Below are 24,079 nucleotides of genomic sequence, written 5' to 3'. Positions count from 1 at the left end.
CCTTTTAAGATTGTTGTCACTGCTCAATATGCGTTGTTCTGGACTTTGGACAGTTATGGATCTATCATTGTCCTTGGGGTTTTATCTCCGCAACTATCTTTATACTCTCAGAAGTTCCCATCTAGATACACTGCTATCATGCCCTTTTTGATGAGGATACTGTCAGAATATTATGCAATTACTTGCGTTTGACTGTATAGATTGGCCCTTGTTATTGAGATCATAGGGCTTCCATAAGACATTTCAAACTTGGGGGAGGGCTCTTCATAGATTTACAAATTTACTCATGATAGTGAATACAAAAGACTCCTCTTCATAGATTTACAAATTTACTCATGATAGTGAATACACAAGACTTATAACTATATAAATTATATTCATAATTATTATAGATGAGATGTATGCTTCCTCAATTATGGAGTATGAACATTCACAATCCACAAATAACAATTTCATCTCAAAGCCATATGAAGACAAAAGGTTAAAGCTAAGAGCACACAAAAGATTCAAGCTAAGGAAGATGCCACATACAACAAAACACAGAAATAAAATAAGAAAGAATTATACTTTACTCACTTTATCATCTTCCAACACAATCACAAAAAGATTCTCATCCGTGCAAAATGGTAATTCACAGAACTTATCCATGTGTGGCCAACCATCCTTGTGAGAAGGGAAAGGGCAAGCTTGACTCCTGGTACGAAAGTCTCAACTTAGTGTCCATCATCTCATTGAGCACCCATCTTGCCCATTCCACCATTTGGTTAATTGACGAAGAGTGTTCTGCTTCACCCTCCTTATATCGCCAATGTGTTGCAACTCTAAACTCAGCTTGCTGATGCATTTCCTTAGTCTGTATTTGTATTTCCAGGGGATTACCATCCTCACCCCAAACAACAGTGTGCAAAGACTGATACCTAAAGGTATATTGAAACAATCAATCTGTGTCAGGAAGCATCCTATAATGGCTCACACCACTCAGCTTCAATCAGCTAAATAATAATCTTATGCCAGTACTCCCCTGGGACACCTTGCCACAAATGATGAACAATGCGCTATGCATCATAGCAATCTTTCTCATTTAAGACAATAAGTCGAAGACCACAAAGGTCATTGATTTAATCAATCTTCTGCTTCTTCTTGACAAATACAAATAAAACGTGCATTAATCACACTTGGAACATCAAAGGCATGAAATATATATATAAGCACATAGAGTGTGTTAATACTAAGGAACACAAAAAACATACTTCAACATCTTCAGATAAATGTTGTACAAGCTCTTAGGTCTTCCATATGGATTATAAAAAGCCATTTTTTTTCTTTAGAGCATCATCCAATTTTTGAATTGTAGACATGATAGTTTCTTCTCTCGGGCCTTTAGCAAGTCTGGCAAAGAGTACTTGGTATTTGTGTGGATTCAGATACTTGAAGCAGAGGTCTTCTAATTCAGCTTTCCAGCTCCAAATTCCAAGACGGTTAGCTAAGGGAGCAAAAATCTCTAGTGTCTCTTTTGCAATTCCTTGTTGTTTTGGAAGACTCAAAGCACCTAAAGTCCTCATATCATGCAACCTATTTGCCAATTTGATCAATACTACCCTTACATCCATCATTGCAAGAAACATTGTATGAAGACGGTCTGCTTCAACACTGTTGCTTGCTGTGTTGTTGTCACGGGCAAACTGACTGATCAAACTTAATCTAGATACCTGAGAATAATAAAAACTTGACATTAAATGGTGAAACATGAGTCTGTTGAATTAAAATCTTATGATACCAGCAACAAAGATGCGTAGACCTAACAAAACAATTGATTGGCAAGGGAAAATATGGCAACCCTAAATGAAAACATAAATATCATCTACTTCTAGACATTTAAAGAAGCTACATAGAGTGTGCAAACACAATCACAAAAAGATTCTCATCCGTGCAAAATGGTAATTCACAGAACTTATCCATGTGTGGCCAACCATCCTTGTGAGAAGGGAAAGGGCAAGCTTGACTCCTGGTACGAAAGTCTCAACTTAGTGTCCATCATCTCATTGAGCACCCATCTTGCCCATTCCACCATTTGGTTAATTGACGAAGAGTGTTCTGCTTCACCCTCCTTATATCGCCAATGTGTTGCAACTCTAAACTCAGCTTGCTGATGCATTTCCTTAGTCTGTATTTGTATTTCCAGGGGATTACCATCCTCACCCCAAACAACAGTGTGCAAAGACTGATACCTAAAGGTATATTGAAACAATCAATCTGTGTCAGGAAGCATCCTATAATGGCTCACACCACTCAGCTTCAATCAGCTAAATAATAATCTTATGCCAGTACTCCCCTGGGACACCTTGCCACAAATGATGAACAATGCGCTATGCATCATAGCAATCTTTCTCATTTAAGACAATAAGTCGAAGACCACAAAGGTCATTGATTTAATCAATCTTCTGCTTCTTCTTGACAAATACAAATAAAACGTGCATTAATCACACTTGGAACATCAAAGGCATGAAATATATATATAAGCACATAGAGTGTGTTAATACTAAGGAACACAAAAAACATACTTCAACATCTTCAGATAAATGTTGTACAAGCTCTTAGGTCTTCCATATGGATTATAAAAAGCCATTTTTTTTCTTTAGAGCATCATCCAATTTTTGAATTGTAGACATGATAGTTTCTTCTCTCGGGCCTTTAGCAAGTCTGGCAAAGAGTTCTTGGTATTTGTGTGGATTCAGATACTTGAAGCAGAGGTCTTCTAATTCAGCTTTCCAGCTCCAAATTCCAAGACGGTTAGCTAAGGGAGCAAAAATCTCTAGTGTCTCTTTTGCAATTCCTTGTTGTTTTGGAAGACTCAAAGCACCTAAAGTCCTCATACCATGCAACCTATTTGCCAATTTGATCAATACTACCCTTACATCCATCATTGCAAGAAACATTGTATGAAGACGGTCTGCTTCAACACTGTTGCTTGCTGTGTTGTTGTCACGGGCAAACTGACTGATCAAACTTAATCTAGATACCTGAGAATAATAAAAACTTGACATTAAATGGTGAAACATGAGTCTGTTGAATTAAAATCTTATGATACCAGCAACAAAGATGCCTAGACCTAACAAAACAATTGATTGGCAAGGGAAAATATGGCAACCCTAAATGAAAACATAAATATCATCTACTTCTAGACATTTAAAGAAGCTACATAGAGTGTGCAAGAAATAGTGAAGTATTTTGTGACTGACAATCATACACCCCTTGCACCAAATTTGCAACATCTTTTCCAAAGATGCCAAATAACTGACTGTAGTCCATAGAAGTGTCATCAAGTGTATCATGGATCAATCCAGCTATAATTACATTCTCACGAGATCCAATCATTGCAAGCAAAATTGATGTCTCCACACAGTGTCTTAGGTATGGATCACCACTAGCCCGCACTTGCATGCAAAAAGGCAAAGATCTAGTTATTAAACAATTTGAGCAATTAGCAACATATAAATAAAATGCAAGAACTAAAATTTGTTCAACAAAGTTTGGGATCAAATAATGATTTGAAAAGTGCTATTGAGATGTTATAAGGCCCTTTCTGTCAGATGAACAACATTGATGGCAAAGTAATTCAAAGATGTACCAATGTTCTATAAAAATTCATTTCGAGAAACTTTCGATATTCATTATAGGTAGAAAAACAAGCAGTAGCTTGAAACAAAAAAGGATATTTTATCATCAAAACCAGGAACAAGAACTAAAATTGAAATTTGCTGCACAAGGTTGCTCTTTAGTCAATCATATCATTAAAGTTAAAAATTGATTCAATCAAGTCAACATGTAATATTTTAATACCTAACACTTTTTGGAACCAGAAACATAGGAGTCGATTTCCTTTTGTATGAAACCATTTTGCACAAGAAGTTTCACGTTCAGCCCGATCCTTCTCAAATTCAATAACTATTCTCTTCAAAATGATACATACATGTCTAATCAACATAACAATCGTTAAGTCAATATAAAAGTTCTATTCTCAAAACATACCATGAGAAAGTACTACCTGAACATGTCATCTGATTAAAAGTTTGATATTGCTATCATAAAGTTGGCTCCAGGATGTAAATTTGAACAATCAACATTAAATTTCCCAAAATTTGCAACAAGCCTCATTCCTTGAGTTTACTTTTCAGGTCATCTGGGTGATCAAGACTTGCACACAATTTGAACCCTTAAGCTAGGAATTAATTCAGGGAGTTCTGTGCAATCTTCTATCATCTAACACTTTAGAAACCGGCACACAACTTGGACCTAGTAACAGATGTACACTGCATGTAGATGTACCTTGACATCTACAGATGCTTGAATCTCATACTACAAAAAAAAATTGATTACTCTTAAGGCTTGAAAATTTAAAATTCAAAATACATCACACGAACAGTTTCTCACTCACTCAAATAGGAAATTAGCAAGAAGTTTGGAGAGTGTGAAACAGGTCCGCATGACTGCAATGAAAGGAAGAGAGCATACTATTAAAAAGCAATTCCAAGTTGAGGTAACATGGCTTTGTAAAAGAATTGGTTACACAACAGGTACCAACGGAGAGGAGCAATCTCACTTTGATTCAATCTTGAGGAATGCTAAATTTTGACTTCTATAATCTAAAAATGTGAATTCAAATTACCTTTGAAATAATTAGTGTCATTCCCAGTAACTACAATCAACTATGATTTAGAGACTTGATGCTATCAGAATTCTTAACAGCTACAGCTAGATAATGTTTCAGATCACACATCCCTCATCAGGATAAGGAGAGACAAATAGATTGTACACTCTGATCTAATTGCATATTATAGTCTCAGTGTGAATAAAAATGGATTTCTAGAAAAACCCCCGAAAGTTGGGAAGGCCTTTGAATTCACCTCTACTAATCTACATAGCATGTTGAGTCTGCAAGCTAAATAGATGGGCAATTCTATTGAAGATGTTTTAAAACATCAGAAATAACATTTTGTATTAGTACCAATAGATCCTAAGGGCCCTCATGTGGACATAAATAATTAGTCGTTCATTGAATTAAGTCAGAGTCATTATAAATTAAAGACACACAGTATTTTGCAACGGATAACATAGCGAAAAATCCAATTTATAGATTTAAAAATAAAATCTTTAGGGTGTTAACAAAGCACACTGAATCCAAAAAATCATAAATCTAAGAATGCCCAACAGGAAAACTTGAAAAATCTAATTTACAGACATACCCCATTTATTATAATGAATCCAAAGCCACGCCTAAAGGTGTCTTCCATTTATTATCAATCAAAGAAATCTTCAAGGGGAGAAAGAAACATTCAAAAAGAAAAACACACACCTGGCCTCGGTGTGCTTTCTCGGCATAATGAAAGGCTTTAACAACATAATCCTCCTTAAAAGCTTGGTGCTGCGCCTGTGCATCATGAAAAATTTCCTTTGCGTAAGGCTGTAAATCATCTGTAATAAACGTCCCTTCAAGATTGAAAATGAATTCTTGATCATCCACAGGAACACAGGGACTCAAAGCGCTACGGAGGAAAAATTTGCAGAAAGCTCTCGAGCCTATAGAATAAATAGGGCAGATAAGGGAATAACTAGTCATTCACATTCACAGACGTCTATAAGACCTCAAGCAAGTTCTCTCTCATCTCTAGCTCGAGTATGGTCTGCCCGTCTCGGGTGTGGTGTATTGGATGCCATGTAGAAGGATGGTTGGCTTCAGAGTGTCCGATTAGCCTAGCCCGCTTTGCGTATCTTGATCCGGTAGATGGGTTCAGGCGGTCTTTGCCAGCAATACACCTCGGAATGAAAACGCAACCCGCATGCAAGAACCACATCAATCTCCACCACAACTGGAATACAAACCCTAACCACACGTTGTAGCAACTGTCGAAGAAAGCCTGTCGGTAAAAATTTCGGCAGCAATCGGTAATTCACGATTTTGTTTAATTGGCCTAATAAATTTATGGTAAACACGTTTTTTCCTTTACAAATACCTAAAACTTAACAATTATTTTCTCTTAAAAAGAAAGTCGCACTCAACTTTGAACTCATCACCATTTCTCAACAAGCTAACATTAACCATGGTTAACATTAACCCAGAGTGTCTACGTCGTACCTCGAAACTGACATGTAAAACATATTTAGGCATGAGAAAACCCTAATCGAAACCCTAGCAAACACAAATTTATTTCGTAGCAGAGCTCTGGTTTTCCCAATCTTAGACAGCGTCAAGCAAAGTAACTGTAATCAGGTTTCTTTACTTTCCTCTTCGGCTGCGAAAATGGTTCAGGTAAAACATCACTGGAAATCTACGTATCAATCTCTTCATTTTTGAATAGACGGCGAATTTCTGCTTTTAATCGGGTCGATTTTTTTGTGCGTGTGAATGTAACCAGGGAGACAGCAGGAACTTTTCTGGACCAAAGCGTCCTCGAACGGACGGTGAGTATTCTTTTTGCCAATATCTTTGCAGGATAATTGTTTACAAACGTATTTGTTAGGGTTTATGGAATTATAAATTATTTTGGCTTCAATTTATTACTTTTTGTTTCGTTTCATCTCCAAGCTTGGCCATACAGAAGAAAACTGGCTACATGCTAGTAAAACAACTGTAGGTTAAATATGTTTTTGCTTTATGTGTCATTTTTCTTTATCGCCTACTTCAAACAATAAAGTGTAGCTCCGTAAGATTTGAGAATAGCTAGTTCTAATTCAAGAAATCTAGTTTGCGTAAACCTTTAGTAGATTATTACATTTGGGCGTCCCGATTTTGTTGAAGATTGTAGAAAGGTCGACTAGATTCCGTCAGTATGCCTCAAGTTCTCTTTAATTTAGAATTCCAGTAAGGTCCCGTTTCTCTTAATTAGGTAAAATGCTAAATAAGCTTTTGCGCATTGAACGTTAAAATTATTTCTACATTATCATGTTCACGTAGAAGTCTATCACAGGTTTCGAGAAACCTCTTTTGTTTCAGAATGTACTGTGGATTCATGTAAACATCAGTATTCTTTAGATGATGCAAATATAATTATAATTTTAAAATTTGGTGATGTTATGGTTCGCCATGGAGTTAAGTAAGTTTATTGTGGTTACTTGACATTGAGTTGACAGGTCCTCGAAATGAAGGCGATTGGACATGCCCCAGTTGCGGCAATGTCAATTTTGCATTTAGAACAACTTGCAACATGAGGAACTGCTCTACATCTAAGCCAAATGACCATTCACTAGTAAGTTTGTCTTTTTCATGTACACGTGGAAAGAAGCTTTTTCCGTTAACTTATTGTTCGAGTGAATTCTACAACCATTAGGAAAGAAGTCATGCCTTATATGCAGTTAATGTTTGTAATTAAATCTATTCTGACCTCAATTCTACATTGCTTCGATTAAAAAATTATGGATTACTGCTGGACTTGGTTGAAAGCTGACTATGAGTCCTAGCTAATGGAGTTGATTTTATATATTCAGAAACCTATGGGAGCTCCTCATCCAACACCTTATGGACAGGCCCAACCCTCCCTGTATATGGGACCTCCTGCTGGTGGTGCACCTATGTATCTTGGTGGTCAAGGATTGCCATCTGCATATGGTTCATCTCTTTCCTTTGGGGCAGCATCAACCTTACATTATGACTTGCCATTTTCAGGAGCCTCTGGATTGCATTATGATTATGGTTCACATGTTAATCCAAGTGGGCCATATGGACCTCTTCATATGCCCACGTCATATGGTCACGGTGCTGTTATTGGTCCAGGTATTATCATGTGTTTTGGATTTATGAAGCTCGTGTTTTATTGTTTTGCAGAATGTTAGCTTCCTCAATGATTTGGGTTCTAGAAATGTTTTTTTGATGCTGACATGTCATTTGAGGCGTCTTTGATATTTGTAGGCCCAGGTTATGGTGCCGCACCTCTTCTGGATGGATATGGCATGGGAATGCCTCTTGGCCGTGGTGCTCTGGTTAGTAATTGGGATATATCAGTATAATATGTGTCTGTAAATTCTCTTCTTCTGAGCTTTTTTTCATTTTTTTTTACTGTTTGGAGAGAAAGGATATATGTAAAGTTGGATTCAATTTGGATTCCTGTTTGGAGTTTGTGGTTGCCAATTCTCTGTGACTTGCTTTATCTGCTGCTCTATGCACTTGTTTTGAACTGAAAAGCTAATGTGGAAATGCTATTTTGAATTGGATGTTGTAGTCTGATATGTCTGGCATGGTCTTTTCATTGAGTTGAGTGCTTGTGTGATTCGGTTCAGTTAAACAGAGACTTGTGTGGGTAGAGTGAAAAAGGAATCAGAATTTGATATTATGTTTGTCCATATTGATACAGAACCTTGGGGTCACTTGTTTTTTGGCATAAACATCACAATCTTAATTATGTTAAGAAATTTAAGGTGATTTAATTTTTGAAACTTTACTTTGTTTAATTTTGGCCCAGGGTCTCAGGCCTGGAGCTGTACCTGATGAAAACGGTTCCCGTAAGCGAAGAGGGGGTATGTTGTGTCTTGACATTCTCTGTGGACAATCTTTTTGATATGAACATGAAACCAGTCCAAACATGGATCCTGACAAGATCTAAATACTCTTATTATTCAGATGGGTTATCTGATGGTGATTGGGTCTGCCCCAAATGTGGCAATACTAATTTTGCATTTCGTACGATATGTAACATGAGGAAGTGTAGTACACCGAAGCCAACTGAGCATGTATATCTACTTGTTTGATGAGTTTCCTTTTCTGTTTGAACTATTACATATGTTGTTTTAAGCATTCACTTAATTTCATAACTCTATATTACATCAGCTAAATTCTGGAAATTGATCATCTTTTGTTTGTTCTTTCTATTAATTTGTTCAACTATTGTTGTTTTCTTTCAGACCGCTAAATCTTCTAGTGGAGCAGCCAAAAATTCATCTAGTAAGTTACCCTTCACTAATTGAAATGTTAATTTGCTTGTTTGGGCATATCTGTGCAACTTTTCTTTAATTGATGTTTCTTTGTGGTATTATCCATTCTTCAGAGGCACCTCCAGAAGGCAGCTGGACCTGTGAGAAGTGTGGTAACGTTAATTATCCTTTCCGAACTAAGTGTAACAGGGCAAACTGTGGTGCAGAAAAGCCATCAGATAAGAATGATTCTCCTAAATCGGATGATGATGATCAGGTTTGCAGCAAATCCCACTTTCTTTATGTTAATGACATTTTCTATTTATGCTGTTAGAAATTCAAATCATTCTATGTTTTCTAATTGTGGCTGTATCTATAGGTCATTAAAGTGGCAATATATAATTATTTGCTCATCTATTTCTTCTGAAGTAAATGGATTATTGAATAGTAGCTTTACTGTCTATGGTCATTGATTTTCCATTTTCTACTGTTCCAGTGAGTGCTTTTTGCACTTTGGGTCCGGAGGTCCAGAGTTGTCAACATTGCTCACATATGGGTCTCAAGTCAGTTAATTGTCCTGTTGCGGCTGTGTCGTCACTACTATCCTTAACCACCTTTGTTAAGTTATTTGAAGTTAATAGCAGCAGCCAGTCAGTTTCTTGATATAGCAACTATGGAGTGGATTCTGGTCCTTGCCGGGCTTTGGTACTGTCAGATGTCAAACACTTTGAGTTGTAGCATCTGCTGGTTCTTTTGAGGTTGCAGGTTGTTATGCATGAAGGCCTGTGATGGTATTCTTTAGAAGAGTTTACATAGCTTTAAGTTTGTTGACTAGTTAAGAACTTTCATGTTTTCAGTAGATAGTAGTTATGGAAAATGTTTAAAGTACTCGTTTTCTCTGTACTAGCCGGACAGCTTCAAAGTATGGTTACAGAAACTTTTATTCATTCTCTTTCTAGGATGGTATGGTAAGCTGTTTGTTAAGTGGTCCACATGTCTCTTTTAGTAAATCTTTTTGGGGCAGTTTGGTTCTTTGTTTGATGCCTAATGCATCTTATTATTAAGAACAATACAATCTCTTAAAATGCATTGCATTAAGGAGATTTATGTTTATGTGGTTGTCATGGTAGTCATTTGAGTTACATTTATTGTAGGTACTAGCATTATATTTAGAACTGCAAAGTGTGATGGAATTTGAAGCCCTAGCTAGGCCTTCATTTTTTTAAGTATGCCATGCACCAAGTGATGTCTTGTCTGCTAAGATTTACACTAGTAGTACAATGTTCAGGGCATTTTGGTTCTTTTTTAGATGTTTGATGTGGTAATCATTATCTCTTCAATAAATCCACGAGTAAAGAGATAATGTTGAGGTGGATGTCATGGTTCAAAACTTATGGTAGGTGCAAGCATTTGTTTTTGACTGACTTCTTAACCCATTATCCATTCTTAGTTCGTCATTGCTCTTGTCAGCCAAGTCAGTAAGAGCTGTTGTTGGTAAACTAAATAGAAAGCTATGCCATGTGGTTTGCCTGTAATATAATTGTTATATATAGGATGCTGAACATATTTCTTTTCAAGATAAGCTGTGATCTATGTCATATATGTCATACACGACACATTGAGAAGGTCAAGAATAATACTTGCTCCTCAGTTGACTCTTGCCAATCAAAACGTCAATGTAACGTCAATGTTTGTGCAAAAATCATGTCACATTAATCCTTACTTCTGTAGGGATTGCAAATTTGACTTTTTTGGAGTGGTGATGATATCAGATTTTCATTTGAGAGGGTTGTCTAATTATAAAAATTTGTGCAATTATACATGTAAATTTCACTTAATTTTCTAATTTTTTTATGGTTTACTGGTTAAATGTCATAGTGAAGTTGATAGAATGTAAGAATTATTAAAAGCAGGTTTATAGTGTTATAGAATCTTGTCAGATTACTTTTCATCTGACTGAGTAATAATCATACAAGGCTTGTTCAAGACTCTGGTGAAAAGACTGATTTCCCTTCATTACAAGCTTGTATTAAATAAGCTGACACTTCCGTCATGTGATATGATTACACTTACGAGTGCCATTAAAGGCGGTGTTTGTTTGAAATAGATTTAGACTATAGAAGTCAATACTAATAAAAGAACTTTGACTAAGGATGTTATCGTATCAACATCTCTGTTGGCCGAATATACGACCATGTCCTTCGATTACTGTGGCTCATATTGTAGTAGTTGGGATTGAATAAAATATACGGTGTGCAATTCTCGTCTATGGAGAATAAGACAATAAAATCTTGTTTTACGTTATAATATGATTGGGTTTTTGTCGTTTAAATCTATTTTGTAGACTTCTATAGTTTAACATCTATTTTTTCCTAATATAATTGGGTTTGTAGTCAATTTTTTTGTTTGTTTGATATTATATTTTGTAGATTGTTAGCTAGATTGCAAGCTATCAGCTCGATGTTGTCTGTAGCAAGTTTTGCAAGTTGAATGTTGTCTGTAGCAAATTTTGCAAGTTGAATGTTGTCTCTAGGTCATTTTATAAGTTTTCTTGTTAATATTCAAAAAAGTTTGATGCTAGTGTCTACTATTAATTGATAAAAGCATTTTAGATATACAAATTACACAGCGCATAAATTGTTTGTTATTGTGAAAATCTATAAATTAAGTAGACTAATATATTGAAGGAGTGTTTGGTAAAAAACTAAATAATTGTATGGTCCTCGGTACTATATATGATACTGGCGTCATATTAGAGACACTATAAGCTCTCATCTTTGTAATTTTTAAACAGTTATGGATGCATTTATTTTAATTGCATGCTTCTGACTTTTTAACTATCACGGTGGCCTTTACCAAAATTTCATTGAATGACTTGAGTAATTTAACACTAGTTATCATCCAAGAAATTTCACAAACAAATCTTGGTACGAGTCTATACAAAGTTTGTCACATTTGATTTATAATATTATGAATGTTGTGATAAATGTTTAATGTAATATTTAAGCATTACGATAGTGCACGTGTAAATGTTTTTTAAAGACGCACATACTTCAAGTTGTGGAATTAGCAATGTGTAAAAGTAAGCGGAGCAAGGGAATATGCTCAACTTATTTTACATTCTGGAATTACTATAGTATATATTTGTTGAGTTCTCATTAAGCGGAGCTATGGTACAGAATTACAAATGGAAACATTATAGTCTATGATTACTTCATGTCTCTCAATGTTTTGTGGCATACACGTTGGATTCACTATCCCCACCTGTATAATTAATTCTTATTTAATCAAAAGAGCACGTGCAAGCAAGATTACTCAATTTTATATTTTAAATTACAAAGTATTGAAAGTATGTAATGTTTGTATAAATATTATACCTTATTAAAAAATTGTATGTATAATATTTCTAAAATACTAAAACACCAAGAATACAAATTCATTAAAGTCTTCCATGCAAAAAGTTGTGAATCTAGTTGGAGACAAGTGGCGAGGGATAAAACCTCCACAAAAGCTGAAACATGACAATTTTTATGCATTTACCTGATATTTGCATGTTAAATAGTTTCAAAAATGGATTTTTGTTTATGGATATTTTGATATCATTGTAGATGCCTCTCATGACAAGATTGTAAAATCGATTGGTTTAATGCTAAGTCAATAAAAATATGATGAAATTAACTAGATGTTTTAGTTAATTGATTTATGCCAATTAAAAAAAAGGTGAGAATATGTTAACATGAATATATCTTAAGTCGAGAAATTGCTTGCATTTGGAAAAGAGTCATAATATTATCATAAGTAGTTATTCATAATTATAAGAAGTAATATATATAGTATTTATCAGATATTATATAGGTTTTCAAACATAAAAGCTAGAAAATTGAAAAATAAATGCTAACAAATATTAACAGGTTTTTGATTTAAAATATTCGTAATTTTATAATTTTTTTTAAAAAAAGGAAACAAATAAAAAGAAAAATAAATTTGTTAAGTTTGAATGTTCATGTTTACATTTCTTAATACTAAAAATAGTTTGCCTAGAGAAAATGATAAATGAGTTTTATATTCATAATATTAAGGTTACTTAAAAATTCAAAGATAGAAAGGATAACAGATTATTATTTACTATGTTTGTGTTTTTATGTGAATAGATCTCTCACACTCGTACAAAGTTAATATTTTTTAAATGCTTTTTAATACTAGTAAATAAAATCAGTTTTCTTAAAGATGGAAAGATTAATAGGATGAGAGAAAGATTATATGATAATATTTGAGTTTTTATGTTCAAGTCTTTCACGTGCCAATATTAAGTCTTTCAGACATGCAAATATTAAATGTTAAATGTGATACCAAAAAACTATAGAGATTTTATTTGTGGTGATTTGAAAATGTTTATATGTTATTCAACACATAATGTCAAGGAGATTTTTTTATCTTATTTTGGGTTTTAATGTTTTGATATATGTTGTGTATAATTAATTTGGTTATTTTAATATACATCATGATTATTTTCATGTCTAATTGTTCATCAATTTACTTGTGTTAGAATGAATTGTGTTATTTGCTTTTAAATTTCTAATTGATTTTCTAAAGCAATATTAGACTAAATGAAACTTTGTTTGAAAATATTGATGGTAACCTCCTAAATCTGTTTTCTTAATATTTGTGCCCAAAGAATATCTAGTGAAGATAATTTTATTAGCATCATTTCTTAGTATGCATTAAGGGTTAGTTAAGCTAAAATATTAGTATATAGATATCCATTTAGCTTTAGTTTACTTTTTTTGTTTTGTTAACTTAGATTTTGTATTGAAATGAAGGACATTGATGTTTTAAACTCAAATGCTAGATAAGTGTACCATCTGTTAGGGTTTGGAGCATAAATGAAACTTTGTTTGAAAATATTGATGGTAACCTCCTAAATCTGTTTTCTTTATATTGGTGCCAAAAGAATATCTAGTAAAGATAATTTTGTGAGGGAGGAAAATTAGCATAAGATTCAAAGCAAAAACAATTAGCCAACCACGAAACTAAATGCTATGAAAGTAACTCCCATCACAATCAATAAGAAGAATTGAAAATTAGACATTCAAAAGAAATGAAAACCATCACCTCTTTCAATTGACCTCTATTGTCCTTTCTCCTCCAAATAGCTTGTGGATTTCACTTATGAGTGCAATAAGCAAGATGATTTTGATAGTGCGAGGATACTAGAAACGTGGTTGATTCTAAAATATTGAAGAAATGCATCTAATTTATAGGCAAATTGGAGAGATGAGCAAATTAGCATGAAAATAGTTAAAAGGGGCAATTTGATTCAAAAATTGGGAAAAATGATTGAAAGGAGGTGATTATGGCACTATGACGCATGAGAAATTCATGCTTCCACTATGACAAGCGAAACTCGAAAATAGGGACAACTAGAGGGACAAATTAGTTGGAAATTAGAATTGGAAAATTAGGAAAATAGGTGAAAAAAAGGGAATTAGAAATTAGGAAATTAGTAAATGAAGGAAAATTAAGAAATTAGAAAATGAGGGAAACTTAGGAAACTAGGAAAAAAGGTGAAATTAATTAATAAATTGTGATTCACTAATTAATTCACAAAGCGGGGAATAATTAGTCAATTAAAGAATATTTAATTGTGACAAGAGGAGACTTAGGATTAACCTAAAAGGGAAATGATGAATAGGATTAGATGAATAAATCATAAAACCCTAGGAGAAAATTAGAGATGAAAGGATGTTGATTAGGTCATGACATGATTGGAATTATTGATGCAATTGATATAAGGTTGATTCGATCATGGTTAAATGATGAGAATTGATAATTGATATAGTGTCACATTGGTTGACAAGGATCAATGACAAATTGATCAATAACTGACCAAGGATAAAATTGATAGGTGCCAATTGACGAGGACCAATGACAAATCGGTCCAAATTGATGAGAAATGATGATTGATTGAGATCGATAAAATGGTTGACTTGATAAAGGTTGAATGGCACATTGATCAAAGATCGATAAAATGGTTGACTTGATAAATGTTGAATGACACATTGATCAAAGATCGATAAAATGGTTGACTTGATAAAGGTTGAATGACAAAAGACCAATGATGAATCGATCACAAATTGACAAGAGATTGATAACTTTGATGATTAACAAGTATACAAGATGATTCAAATGACTATAGTTGATCAAAGATTGATTGAAATTGATAAAGAGCAAGGACAAAACCCTAATTTGACATCAATTAGGATTGACGATGTCGAATTGATATGACAAGATGATTACGTCCAAAGATTACAAGGCGAAAATGATGTTGACAAGACCTTATTGAAAATTGTTGGAAAGACGAGCGAAGAGGGAAGAAATGTAGAAGAATGACAAGATGTCAACAAATGATAAAGATCAAGTGTGCGACATAGAAGAAATGTTAATAAGATACGAAAAACTAAAAGAAGGTAACACAAACATGATAAAGTATGACGCCACAAGCTTTAACCATTTTTAGATGCCTACAAATTTTATTAGCATAAATAGTCTCATTCTTTAGTATGCAAGGGTTAGTTAAGGCAAAATATTAGCATATAGATATCCATTTAGCTTAAGTTTTCTTTTATTGTTTTGTTAATTTAGATTTTGGATTGAAATAAAGGACATTGATGTTTTAAACTCAAATGCTAGATTATTGGCCTCATTGAATAAGGTACAAGAAAATTTTGCATTTTAATTCTTGTACAAGTACTTACACGAAGGTTTCTTTGCTTTAGATAAATCTCTAGTGAATGTATGTTGTAATTTGCAAAAACACTTATTATAATGAAATCACAACAAGTTAAAATTGTAATTGTGTAAAAGTTTTGTGAGAGTTGATTCACACCTGTGAAGACTTATTTTAAGGTTTATTGTGAAGAATTGTCTCAATACCTAGTATAATTGTTACCTGACTAATCTTCAAGTGGAGTGTACACCTATGTGCCCAAGAAAAGAAAACAACGAATCCTCAAGAGGGATGTACAACCTCCTCTAAGCAAGTTGTCGCTTGCCCCTAGCATATATGAGGGCAATTATGTTGAAACTATTGTGTTGCTAACATAGAGAAAGTATGGTTGTACCCAAATTGTATCACCATGAATGTCAACGAGCAAGGACACTTCAAATGCCACATAGTGAGGAGCAACACAATAGGAAGGAGGTGAAATAGTAAGGACACTTCAAATGCTTAGTATGTAGAATGAACATGATAGATGAAAATCTCAATATCACTTGTCATGCAAAGAAAAAGAAATAGGTGTATCAATAGATGGAATATTGATGGCATTTGATTCATGAACTTGTATTTTATCCTTGGGGCCTTAGATTCACTAGTGGAATGGCCAAGCACTTGATGATATGCACAAAAAGAGTTTTATTTAATCATCTTTATGAAGCTTCTTATGTGTAGGAGGAAGAGTAATCAAGTGGGCTTTTAGAAGTTGCAACAAAATATTCTCTTGCTTGGATAAATAATGTGTAGTAGGAGACAACCCTTTCTTTGGTCAAGGAAGGGTTGATTGCTCACAAGAAGACATAGAGACATTAGATAATGGAGGAGGGGATGAAGACAAAGGAGAAGGCTTGTAACCTTAACCTACTTATAAGAACATAGTTTCAATTTCAAAGGGAGCTTAACTCGCTCCATGTGCCCAAGATCATTTTCTTTGTATTTGTGCTTATCTAGAATATTGAATTCTGGACCATAACATGATTGCAACTCCTCAAAAGATATAGGATCAAAATTAATGGCATAATTGATAGTGCTCACATTATTCTACAATATATAAGGATAATCATCTTCGATAAAGGTGAATGAAATCTTAAGGATGTCAAGGTGGAGATGGCTGATTTTATAATCCCCAATAGGAGTGTTTGTAAAATCCAAGGAACCCAAATCATCGTCGAGTCATACTTTTTTTGAGAAGGTGGTGCGTTAGCACCATCATCAAGATTAGGGACTAATGGTGGTGTAACAAGGCTTGAATATAATGAAGGAATTAAATTTTTAGTAGTACAACTTGAAGATTGATCAACTTTAGCCTCATGAAAATATTGAAGGAATTTAGCTTTCAATTTTTATTTTAAGTACTTGATTATATTGTGAAGGCCCTAACATTACATACACAAGAGTGGGTAAAGTAATAGGCCCAAGCTGCCAATGTAGCATTATTGTACGTAGAGCTTGTCAACCAACTTATCAAACCCATGAATAGTTAAAGAAGATTTTTCAAGAGAATTTGGATTCATTTTAGTTTTAGGTAAAATATCAATACCAAAATATCAAGTGCCCAATACAAGTACATCTAATACCAATGTTATTTATGAAAGGAAATATCATTAACGAATCATCTTGATTTTGTACTTCAGTAGATGGAAGTTTATGTTGGTGGAATGTAATCTTTGAAGCATTGGAGTATATGCAATCCAATAATGCATTTATATCACTCGACCTAGTGGTAAAGGGGAGAAGTTTCAAGAAAGTTCCCATAGAGAGAGTAACATGAAGTTCCTCGAGAAGATCACACTCTGCCAAGGATTGAGAAGGCGGTTTAGAGCACATGAAAGAATAGGGTGAGTTGATAAAAGAGATGTTGGAATGTGGTAAGTATGGGCAACCATTTTATAAGGAGCCTTAGATTATGTGTATCTTGTAAAAAGATCTCGTGACTCATTTTTAAAGGGAACACCACAAACAGAATGAAATCCCTTTGGAGGACTAGTTGGAGTCACATAAATGACTGGTCTCTTTCGCCTACTAAGGGCAATAAAGACTGCAATCACATTCACAAACTTATTACAATTTGTAGAAGAATTATTTGAAGGAATGTGCTCAACATCGACTTATGGGACATCATATGTGAGATGAGAGTAGTCCTCATTCACTAATGCATCCTCTTTAGAAGAGTGCGTTGGAATTAAAAATGGTAAGAGTACATTAAGAAAAGTATCAATTATTTCACCCTCTTGGACTAAAATGTCCTCATGAGTGGGAGTCTCATGAGAGGGATCAACAAAGATTAATAAGAAGGGAGAAAAGAACCCACTTTCACATGCTAGTACAAAAAATTATTGAATTTTCAAAAAATAGAAAGCTTATTTGGAAAAAGAGATATAGACAAGTTGGTCAAAGACTAATGTATATCCATTTTGATCCCATGCAATGGGGTTCAAGGTAGTGCCTTGAAATTTTATTTTAGAAGGGTAGTGCCTGTATTCATTTGAGAACCAATTTCACTTCATACATTAAAATATCTTCAACTAGGTGAAGATATCTACTTATAGATAAAGAAAATGAAGTTTTAGAATATAGAATTTGAAGTGTAGATGATAGAGCAGCTAAGAAAGCTAGAATCAACTTTTCTTTCGTCCAAGTTGGGCATCGAAGGTGAAATCTATGAAGGTTTGAAGTAGAGGTTTTATAGCTAGATCCAAATGGTAGTTGATATTTTGGTGCATTTTCAAGGCAAACGGACTACACCATCGTGTTTAGAAGGCCCCAAAACTACCAAATTCACTCAAAAATTGTCAATTTTAGAGAAAGTCAAATTTGAGGCAAAAGTTTTTTAGCAATTGAATCGTATGATCTACTTGTGTACAACATGGTATAGATTAATTTTTTTTTCCGCCTTAACAAAATATACATTTATTATAATTTTCTATTTTTTTTTTGCAACTTTTATTTATTTTTAATGTACACACTATATAAAAGTTTTTGAAATTAAAAAAAATATAGAATTTTTTTAAAGGAAACTTACAGTGTACCATGTTCTCCTATCGGTCCCATACCCTACACTATAAGGTGCTATGGAGGAGGAGCCCACAATCCCTTGGACTACATGGGATTGTTGCCTACGTGGAATTGTTGTTGGGTACACATGAAAACCTTTGGAGTTGGAGTTAAGGGTGAGGCCTCGCGCCCCCCAACCAATGTGAATACTTTAAAAAAAATAAAAAATCTTTTAAACACTACATCACTTTGTACCCACAACTTTTCCTCACCCTTTGCACTAGCTTTTATGCATTGCTAGCATTTTGTGCCTATTTTGACAATCACACTTAAATTAGTAGCTTGTTTGATTGTTTTCAATATTTGGTGAAGGTACTAAATCTATTTGTAAACTTATCAACTTGGAGGATCTTTAAACTGTCTGGAAACAATCTTTTTGGTGGCATCTCCACCAGATTTAGTAGAAGTTTGCCAAATTTGGCAATGTTTTTTTTGCAAACTTTGGACCCTTTATGGTTGCAATTTTACATTTTGCTCTCGAACTTTAGAGCACTTGCATTTAGTTATATGAAAGGTTTTTCAATGCAATTTTTTTAATTTGGGTTAAAATTTTACGCTAACACAGTGTAATTAGTTTTTGCTCAAGATTTCACGTTTTTTAGAAAATCATGTTTCTCATCAGATGCGAAGGGAAATACTCATTTTAGGGACTTGAAATGACTGTAACTTTCACACATGACTTTGGATTGAGGTGATTCCTTTTTCAAAAGTTAATATTTTTCTGAGCACTACACATTGGTTCTAGTATGAGGTTCCGATTCAGAGCTTCTATTGTACTTTTAGTATGTGAGTTCATATTTGGACATTGTAAAACTCCACCTAAAACAACTCCAACATTGTAAACACATTGATTTTTAAAGTGCCAAATATTTTTTTGCTTGGGGGATTCTTGATTGAGTGAAAAAGTGGGGTATCTCTTGGTGTGTGCATTTTTGATCTGCTTGCTTGTGCTCTTCTTTTCCTACACATGGATCATTCCAAAGTTCCATTGCTAACACCTTATAATTATGCAACTTGGCATCAACATGCAGTGTTGAGGAAAAAGTAGCCAAACCTACAAATGACAAGGAAAAGATAAAATGGATGCTTGAAAAAACAAAAAGTCTTCAATATCTCCGTAGTTTTATTTCCCTTGATTTTTTGTTTAAGAGTAAAGAATGTAAAAGTTCACATGAAGCTTGTGAAAAGTTAAAAACATTGTATGGTACAATAGATAAAGTTAGAGGCTATCAGATTGACAGTGATTTACTAAGCCTTGATCTGAAGAACTTTAATAACATCCAAACTTATATAACTAAGGTTAATGATTTAAGAGCACAATGTAAAGAATGTGACATTAAGAAAAATGACATGATTGAACAAACTTGGCCATGAATATGCATATTAGTTAACTATGGGATTGACTTAGGTTAAGCTTTCATTTGCATCTTTTTTTGAGATGTTGATACATGGACAATAAAAGCTTCTTTCTATGGGTCTCATAAGGCCCTCAAGGAATCAGGTTTTGTTGGCTAACCAGTCTAAGGGACAAAGAGAGTTAAGACAATTTGACAAAAAACAAAAGAAATTGAAGAAAAAACTGCATATAGATTATAATTGTACTTCTGAAACTTAACTTATTATGAATTAACTTCAACCCAAAAGAAATGCATGCGACATAATTGAAATGAAAGAAACACAACCATAAGAGAGACCATATTTTTTTTTACGTGAAAACCCAAATGGGAAAAAAAACCACGAAGAGGGTTAACTCTCAAGATAATATAACTAGTTATATGAAGATTGCAAGGCTCATTATCGGAGGGCTCACTGCCTAGAATACGATTTAATGCTAGAAGACACAATGCCAAGAAATAGACACATAAATGAATAGAGAAAATTGTATTTACATATGCATAGGATCAGTTCCTGATCAACTCAAATATCCAAACAACTGCTTGCAGCGAATTCGGTCAAGAATCTCTACCTTTAACACATGAACACTCTCACTTGCATTCTCACACTTTTTCACTCCTCTATATCATACCAATCAATAAATACCATTACTGATTCAATTGACATCAATGAAAACATAACATATCATTAATGCAATATTTATGCAAATGCCAACAATCTCCCCCTTTGGCATTGATGGCAATACAAATATCAATGCCTTTGATTTCTGCTGTGATTGGTGAATAGGAATCCTGGTTTACATTACCAAGTATTCACCATGCTCTGCCTGTCTTCAGCCTGTCGCTAGTTACCCTTTGCCAATCACATAATTCTTCTCCTAATCACATAATTCTTCTCCCCCTTTGATAGCAAAATGCCAAATTGAAAGTAAAACATGTAATGTCAAATTTTCGCTGTGCATCAACAACATACTTCAACTTGATGCTCCCCCTGTGGAATACATCCACTTCTTCATCAATCCTTCTAAGATTCTGCAAGTGATTCAGGGACTGATGCAATCAACATCATGCTCAACTAACTTCATGAAGGGGTACAACCCCTAGTTGACTTCTAAGACACTCAAATGTAGTCTTAGGCAGAGGTTTGGTAAAAATATCTGCAAGCTACTCCTTGGTAGAAACATGCTCTAAGATAACATCTTTGCTTTGAACTTTTTCCCTCCAAAAATGATACTTCAATTCAATGTGTTTGGTTCATGCGGTCAAAACATGATATTTAGAAATATTTATTGCACTTGTATTATCACATAAAATCTTTATAGATTCTGAGATCTTCATCTTAAAACCTTCCAAAATGTGACTCATCCAAATAGCCTGTGTACAATTCATATAAGCTACAACATAATCAACTTCAACAATAGATTGTGAAGTACAACTCCACTTCTTACTACTCCACGAAACAAGCCTTCCTCCAAGAAAAAATGCTCCACCGGTAATGCTTTTCCTATCATCAACATTTCCTTTCCAATCAACATCTGTGTACACCTTCAAATCAAAGTTTCCTCCATATGGATACCATAATCCATGGTCAACAATACCTTTCAGATATCTAAAAATTCTCTCGATTGCTATCAGATGTGCTTCCTTTGGATTCTTCTGGAATCTTGCAACTATACCAACCGCATGGGCTATATCTGATCTGCTGTGAACAACATAGTGTAATTTGCCAATCATTGACCTGTATTCCTGTTCATCAATAGACTTAGATTCATCTTCCTTGGACAACTTACAACCTGTAACCATTGGTGTTCCAACTAGTTTACAGTCACTCATGCCAAAAGTCTTCAAAACCTCTTTCACATACTTAGATTGTGTAATGAAAATACCATTCTTCATTTGCTGTATCTGCAAGCCTATGAATTTTTTTATTTCCCCTACTAAAGACATTTCAAACTCATTTTTCATTTCATTTGCAAAACTGTTGCTCATGACATCATTGCCTCCAAATATGATATCATCAACAAATACTTCACTTACCAGTATTTCATCTCCTTCAGACTTGAGATAAATGTTACTATCATCACTGGTTCTTGCAAAGCCTATCTTCATCAGATGTGTATGAAGCCTTTCATACCATGCTCTGGGTGCCTGCTTTAATCCATATTAAGCTTTATGCAATCTGCATACTGTATACACCTAAAAATGGTCTGAAGATAATTAATTAAATAAGCAATTATTTAATTAATCCCCCTCCCCAATTTAATTGAATTCACTAAGCAATTTGATTAAAAACCCCCTTTCATCTACTTATTAATAAATCTAAGGATTTATTTAATAGGTTCATTTCATAATCCCCTTTAATTAATTAATTCAAATTAATTAATTCCCCCATCAAAATTCATTTCTTCTGAATCCCCTAATTAATTTAAACACATCAATTTATGAGTTGTTGAGATTAATTAGCCTTTTCCTATTATTTGAATTTTTAAATTCAAATTCTCTTAACTTCTAACAACCTAACCTAACCTCTTCTAAACCTAACCCATTCCATCCTAACCACCATGTCCCCTTTCCTTGAACACTTTACCCTCTCATGAGCAAAGCTTTGTGACACTTGTCACTAAGTGTTCCCTTTCATCCAACCTCTTCTAGAAGCTTCTTGACACTTGTCACCATGGAGATGACATTGTCCCCTTTCATCCAACACCTTCTCCCACCAACCTCCAAATGTTCCCTTTAATTCAACCTCTTTGCCAACCTCCTCCAATTTAACCATTGATATCTTCAGACTTAATCTTGACCGTTGATTCCTGCCCCCTCACCCCTAGCCTTGAAAATCCTATAAATATACCCCATTTTGGAGTTAAAAGGATCCCCATCCCGAATCCCATCTCATTTGTATTCAAGCATTGTTACTATAGTCATATAGCTCTTAGCAAATCATTCTTAGCATTGTTATCATGATCAATTTTAGTTTAAATCTAGCTTATTTATAGCTTAATTGCATCTTCATTCTAGCTTATTTTCTAGAATAATTATGAAATCATGTAGCTTAATCATGCTATCATTTCTAGCTTATGCATCTTCATCATTTAAATCCTCCATTTAAGTGTAGTCAAGTCGCTGGAATTTGCATAACTAGATCTGAGAGCAAAATTCATACTCGCATCTACTAGGAGGCAATAGATCGATTAGCTATGGTTTTATCTTTCATTGATTAATTTTCTAACCATTGCTTGTAATGATTTATTGAGTGTTTTGTGTTGCAGCTACATGTATAACAGGTACACACTTCACAGGCATGACACATACCATGCCTTTCTCATTAGTCAACGCGTAACCATCTAGCTGCTCTATGTATACCTCTTCTTCCAATATCCCATTAAAAAATGCAGACTTAACATCCATCTGGTATACCTTGAACTTCTTATGGGCTGCAAATGCAAGTAAAGTTTTGACACCTTCTAGTCTTGCTACTGGTGCAAAAGTTTCACCATAGTCTTCTCCTTCCTTTTGAGCATAACCCTTGCACACTAATCTTGCCTTATTGCGAACTACAACACCATCTTCATTTAACTTGTTCCTATATACCCATTTAGTACCTATAACATTCTTATTTATCGGTCGGGGTACCAGGGTCCAAGTGTTGTTCTTCTCAATTTGATCCAATTCTTCCTCCATAGCTTTAACCCCATAATCATCACCAAATGTCTCCTTAGCACTTCTTGGTTCAATGGTGGAGATCATGCAAGAGTTCTCTCTTATTCTTCTTCTAGTTAGTACTCCAACATCCTTATCCCCAATACTCTGTTCAGGACTGTGGTTCAGTCTCACATATCTAGGAATAACATGACCATTCTCTTCAGGTTCAACTTCTTCATTATCATCTTCTTCTGAATTTATTTGTTTCGGTTGAACAAGTGCATCAGAATTTGCTTTACCAGTTTCAAGTTCC

General features: G+C 34.3%; 1 protein-coding gene and 1 pseudogene across 1 annotated transcript; one reads left to right on the top strand and one right to left on the bottom strand.

Moving 5' to 3' along the window:
* Positions 1–640: 640 nt before the first annotated feature.
* On the bottom strand, positions 641–5,617 carry LOC131061976 (probable GTP diphosphokinase RSH3, chloroplastic; annotated as a pseudogene).
* A 492-nt stretch (positions 5,618–6,109) lies between these two features.
* Positions 6,110–10,014, top strand: LOC131061993 (ranBP2-type zinc finger protein At1g67325). Its single transcript, XM_057995825.2, has 10 exons — positions 6,110–6,307; positions 6,414–6,459; positions 7,129–7,244; positions 7,483–7,768; positions 7,904–7,974; positions 8,454–8,508; positions 8,612–8,721; positions 8,893–8,932; positions 9,036–9,178; positions 9,398–10,014. Exons 1-10 carry the CDS (start codon positions 6,299–6,301, stop codon positions 9,398–9,400), a joined length of 879 nt encoding a protein of 292 aa, XP_057851808.1. The 5' UTR covers positions 6,110–6,298; the 3' UTR covers positions 9,401–10,014.
* The last annotated feature ends 14,065 nt before the right edge of the window (positions 10,015–24,079 follow it).

The sequence above is a fragment of the Cryptomeria japonica genome, chromosome 2, assembly GCF_030272615.1.
Source record: "Cryptomeria japonica chromosome 2, Sugi_1.0, whole genome shotgun sequence".
NCBI classification, from domain to species: Eukaryota; Viridiplantae; Streptophyta; class Pinopsida; order Cupressales; family Cupressaceae; genus Cryptomeria; species Cryptomeria japonica.
The sequence above is the reverse complement of the archived record's forward strand: the minus strand, read 5'-3'. Positions and strand labels throughout refer to the sequence as shown.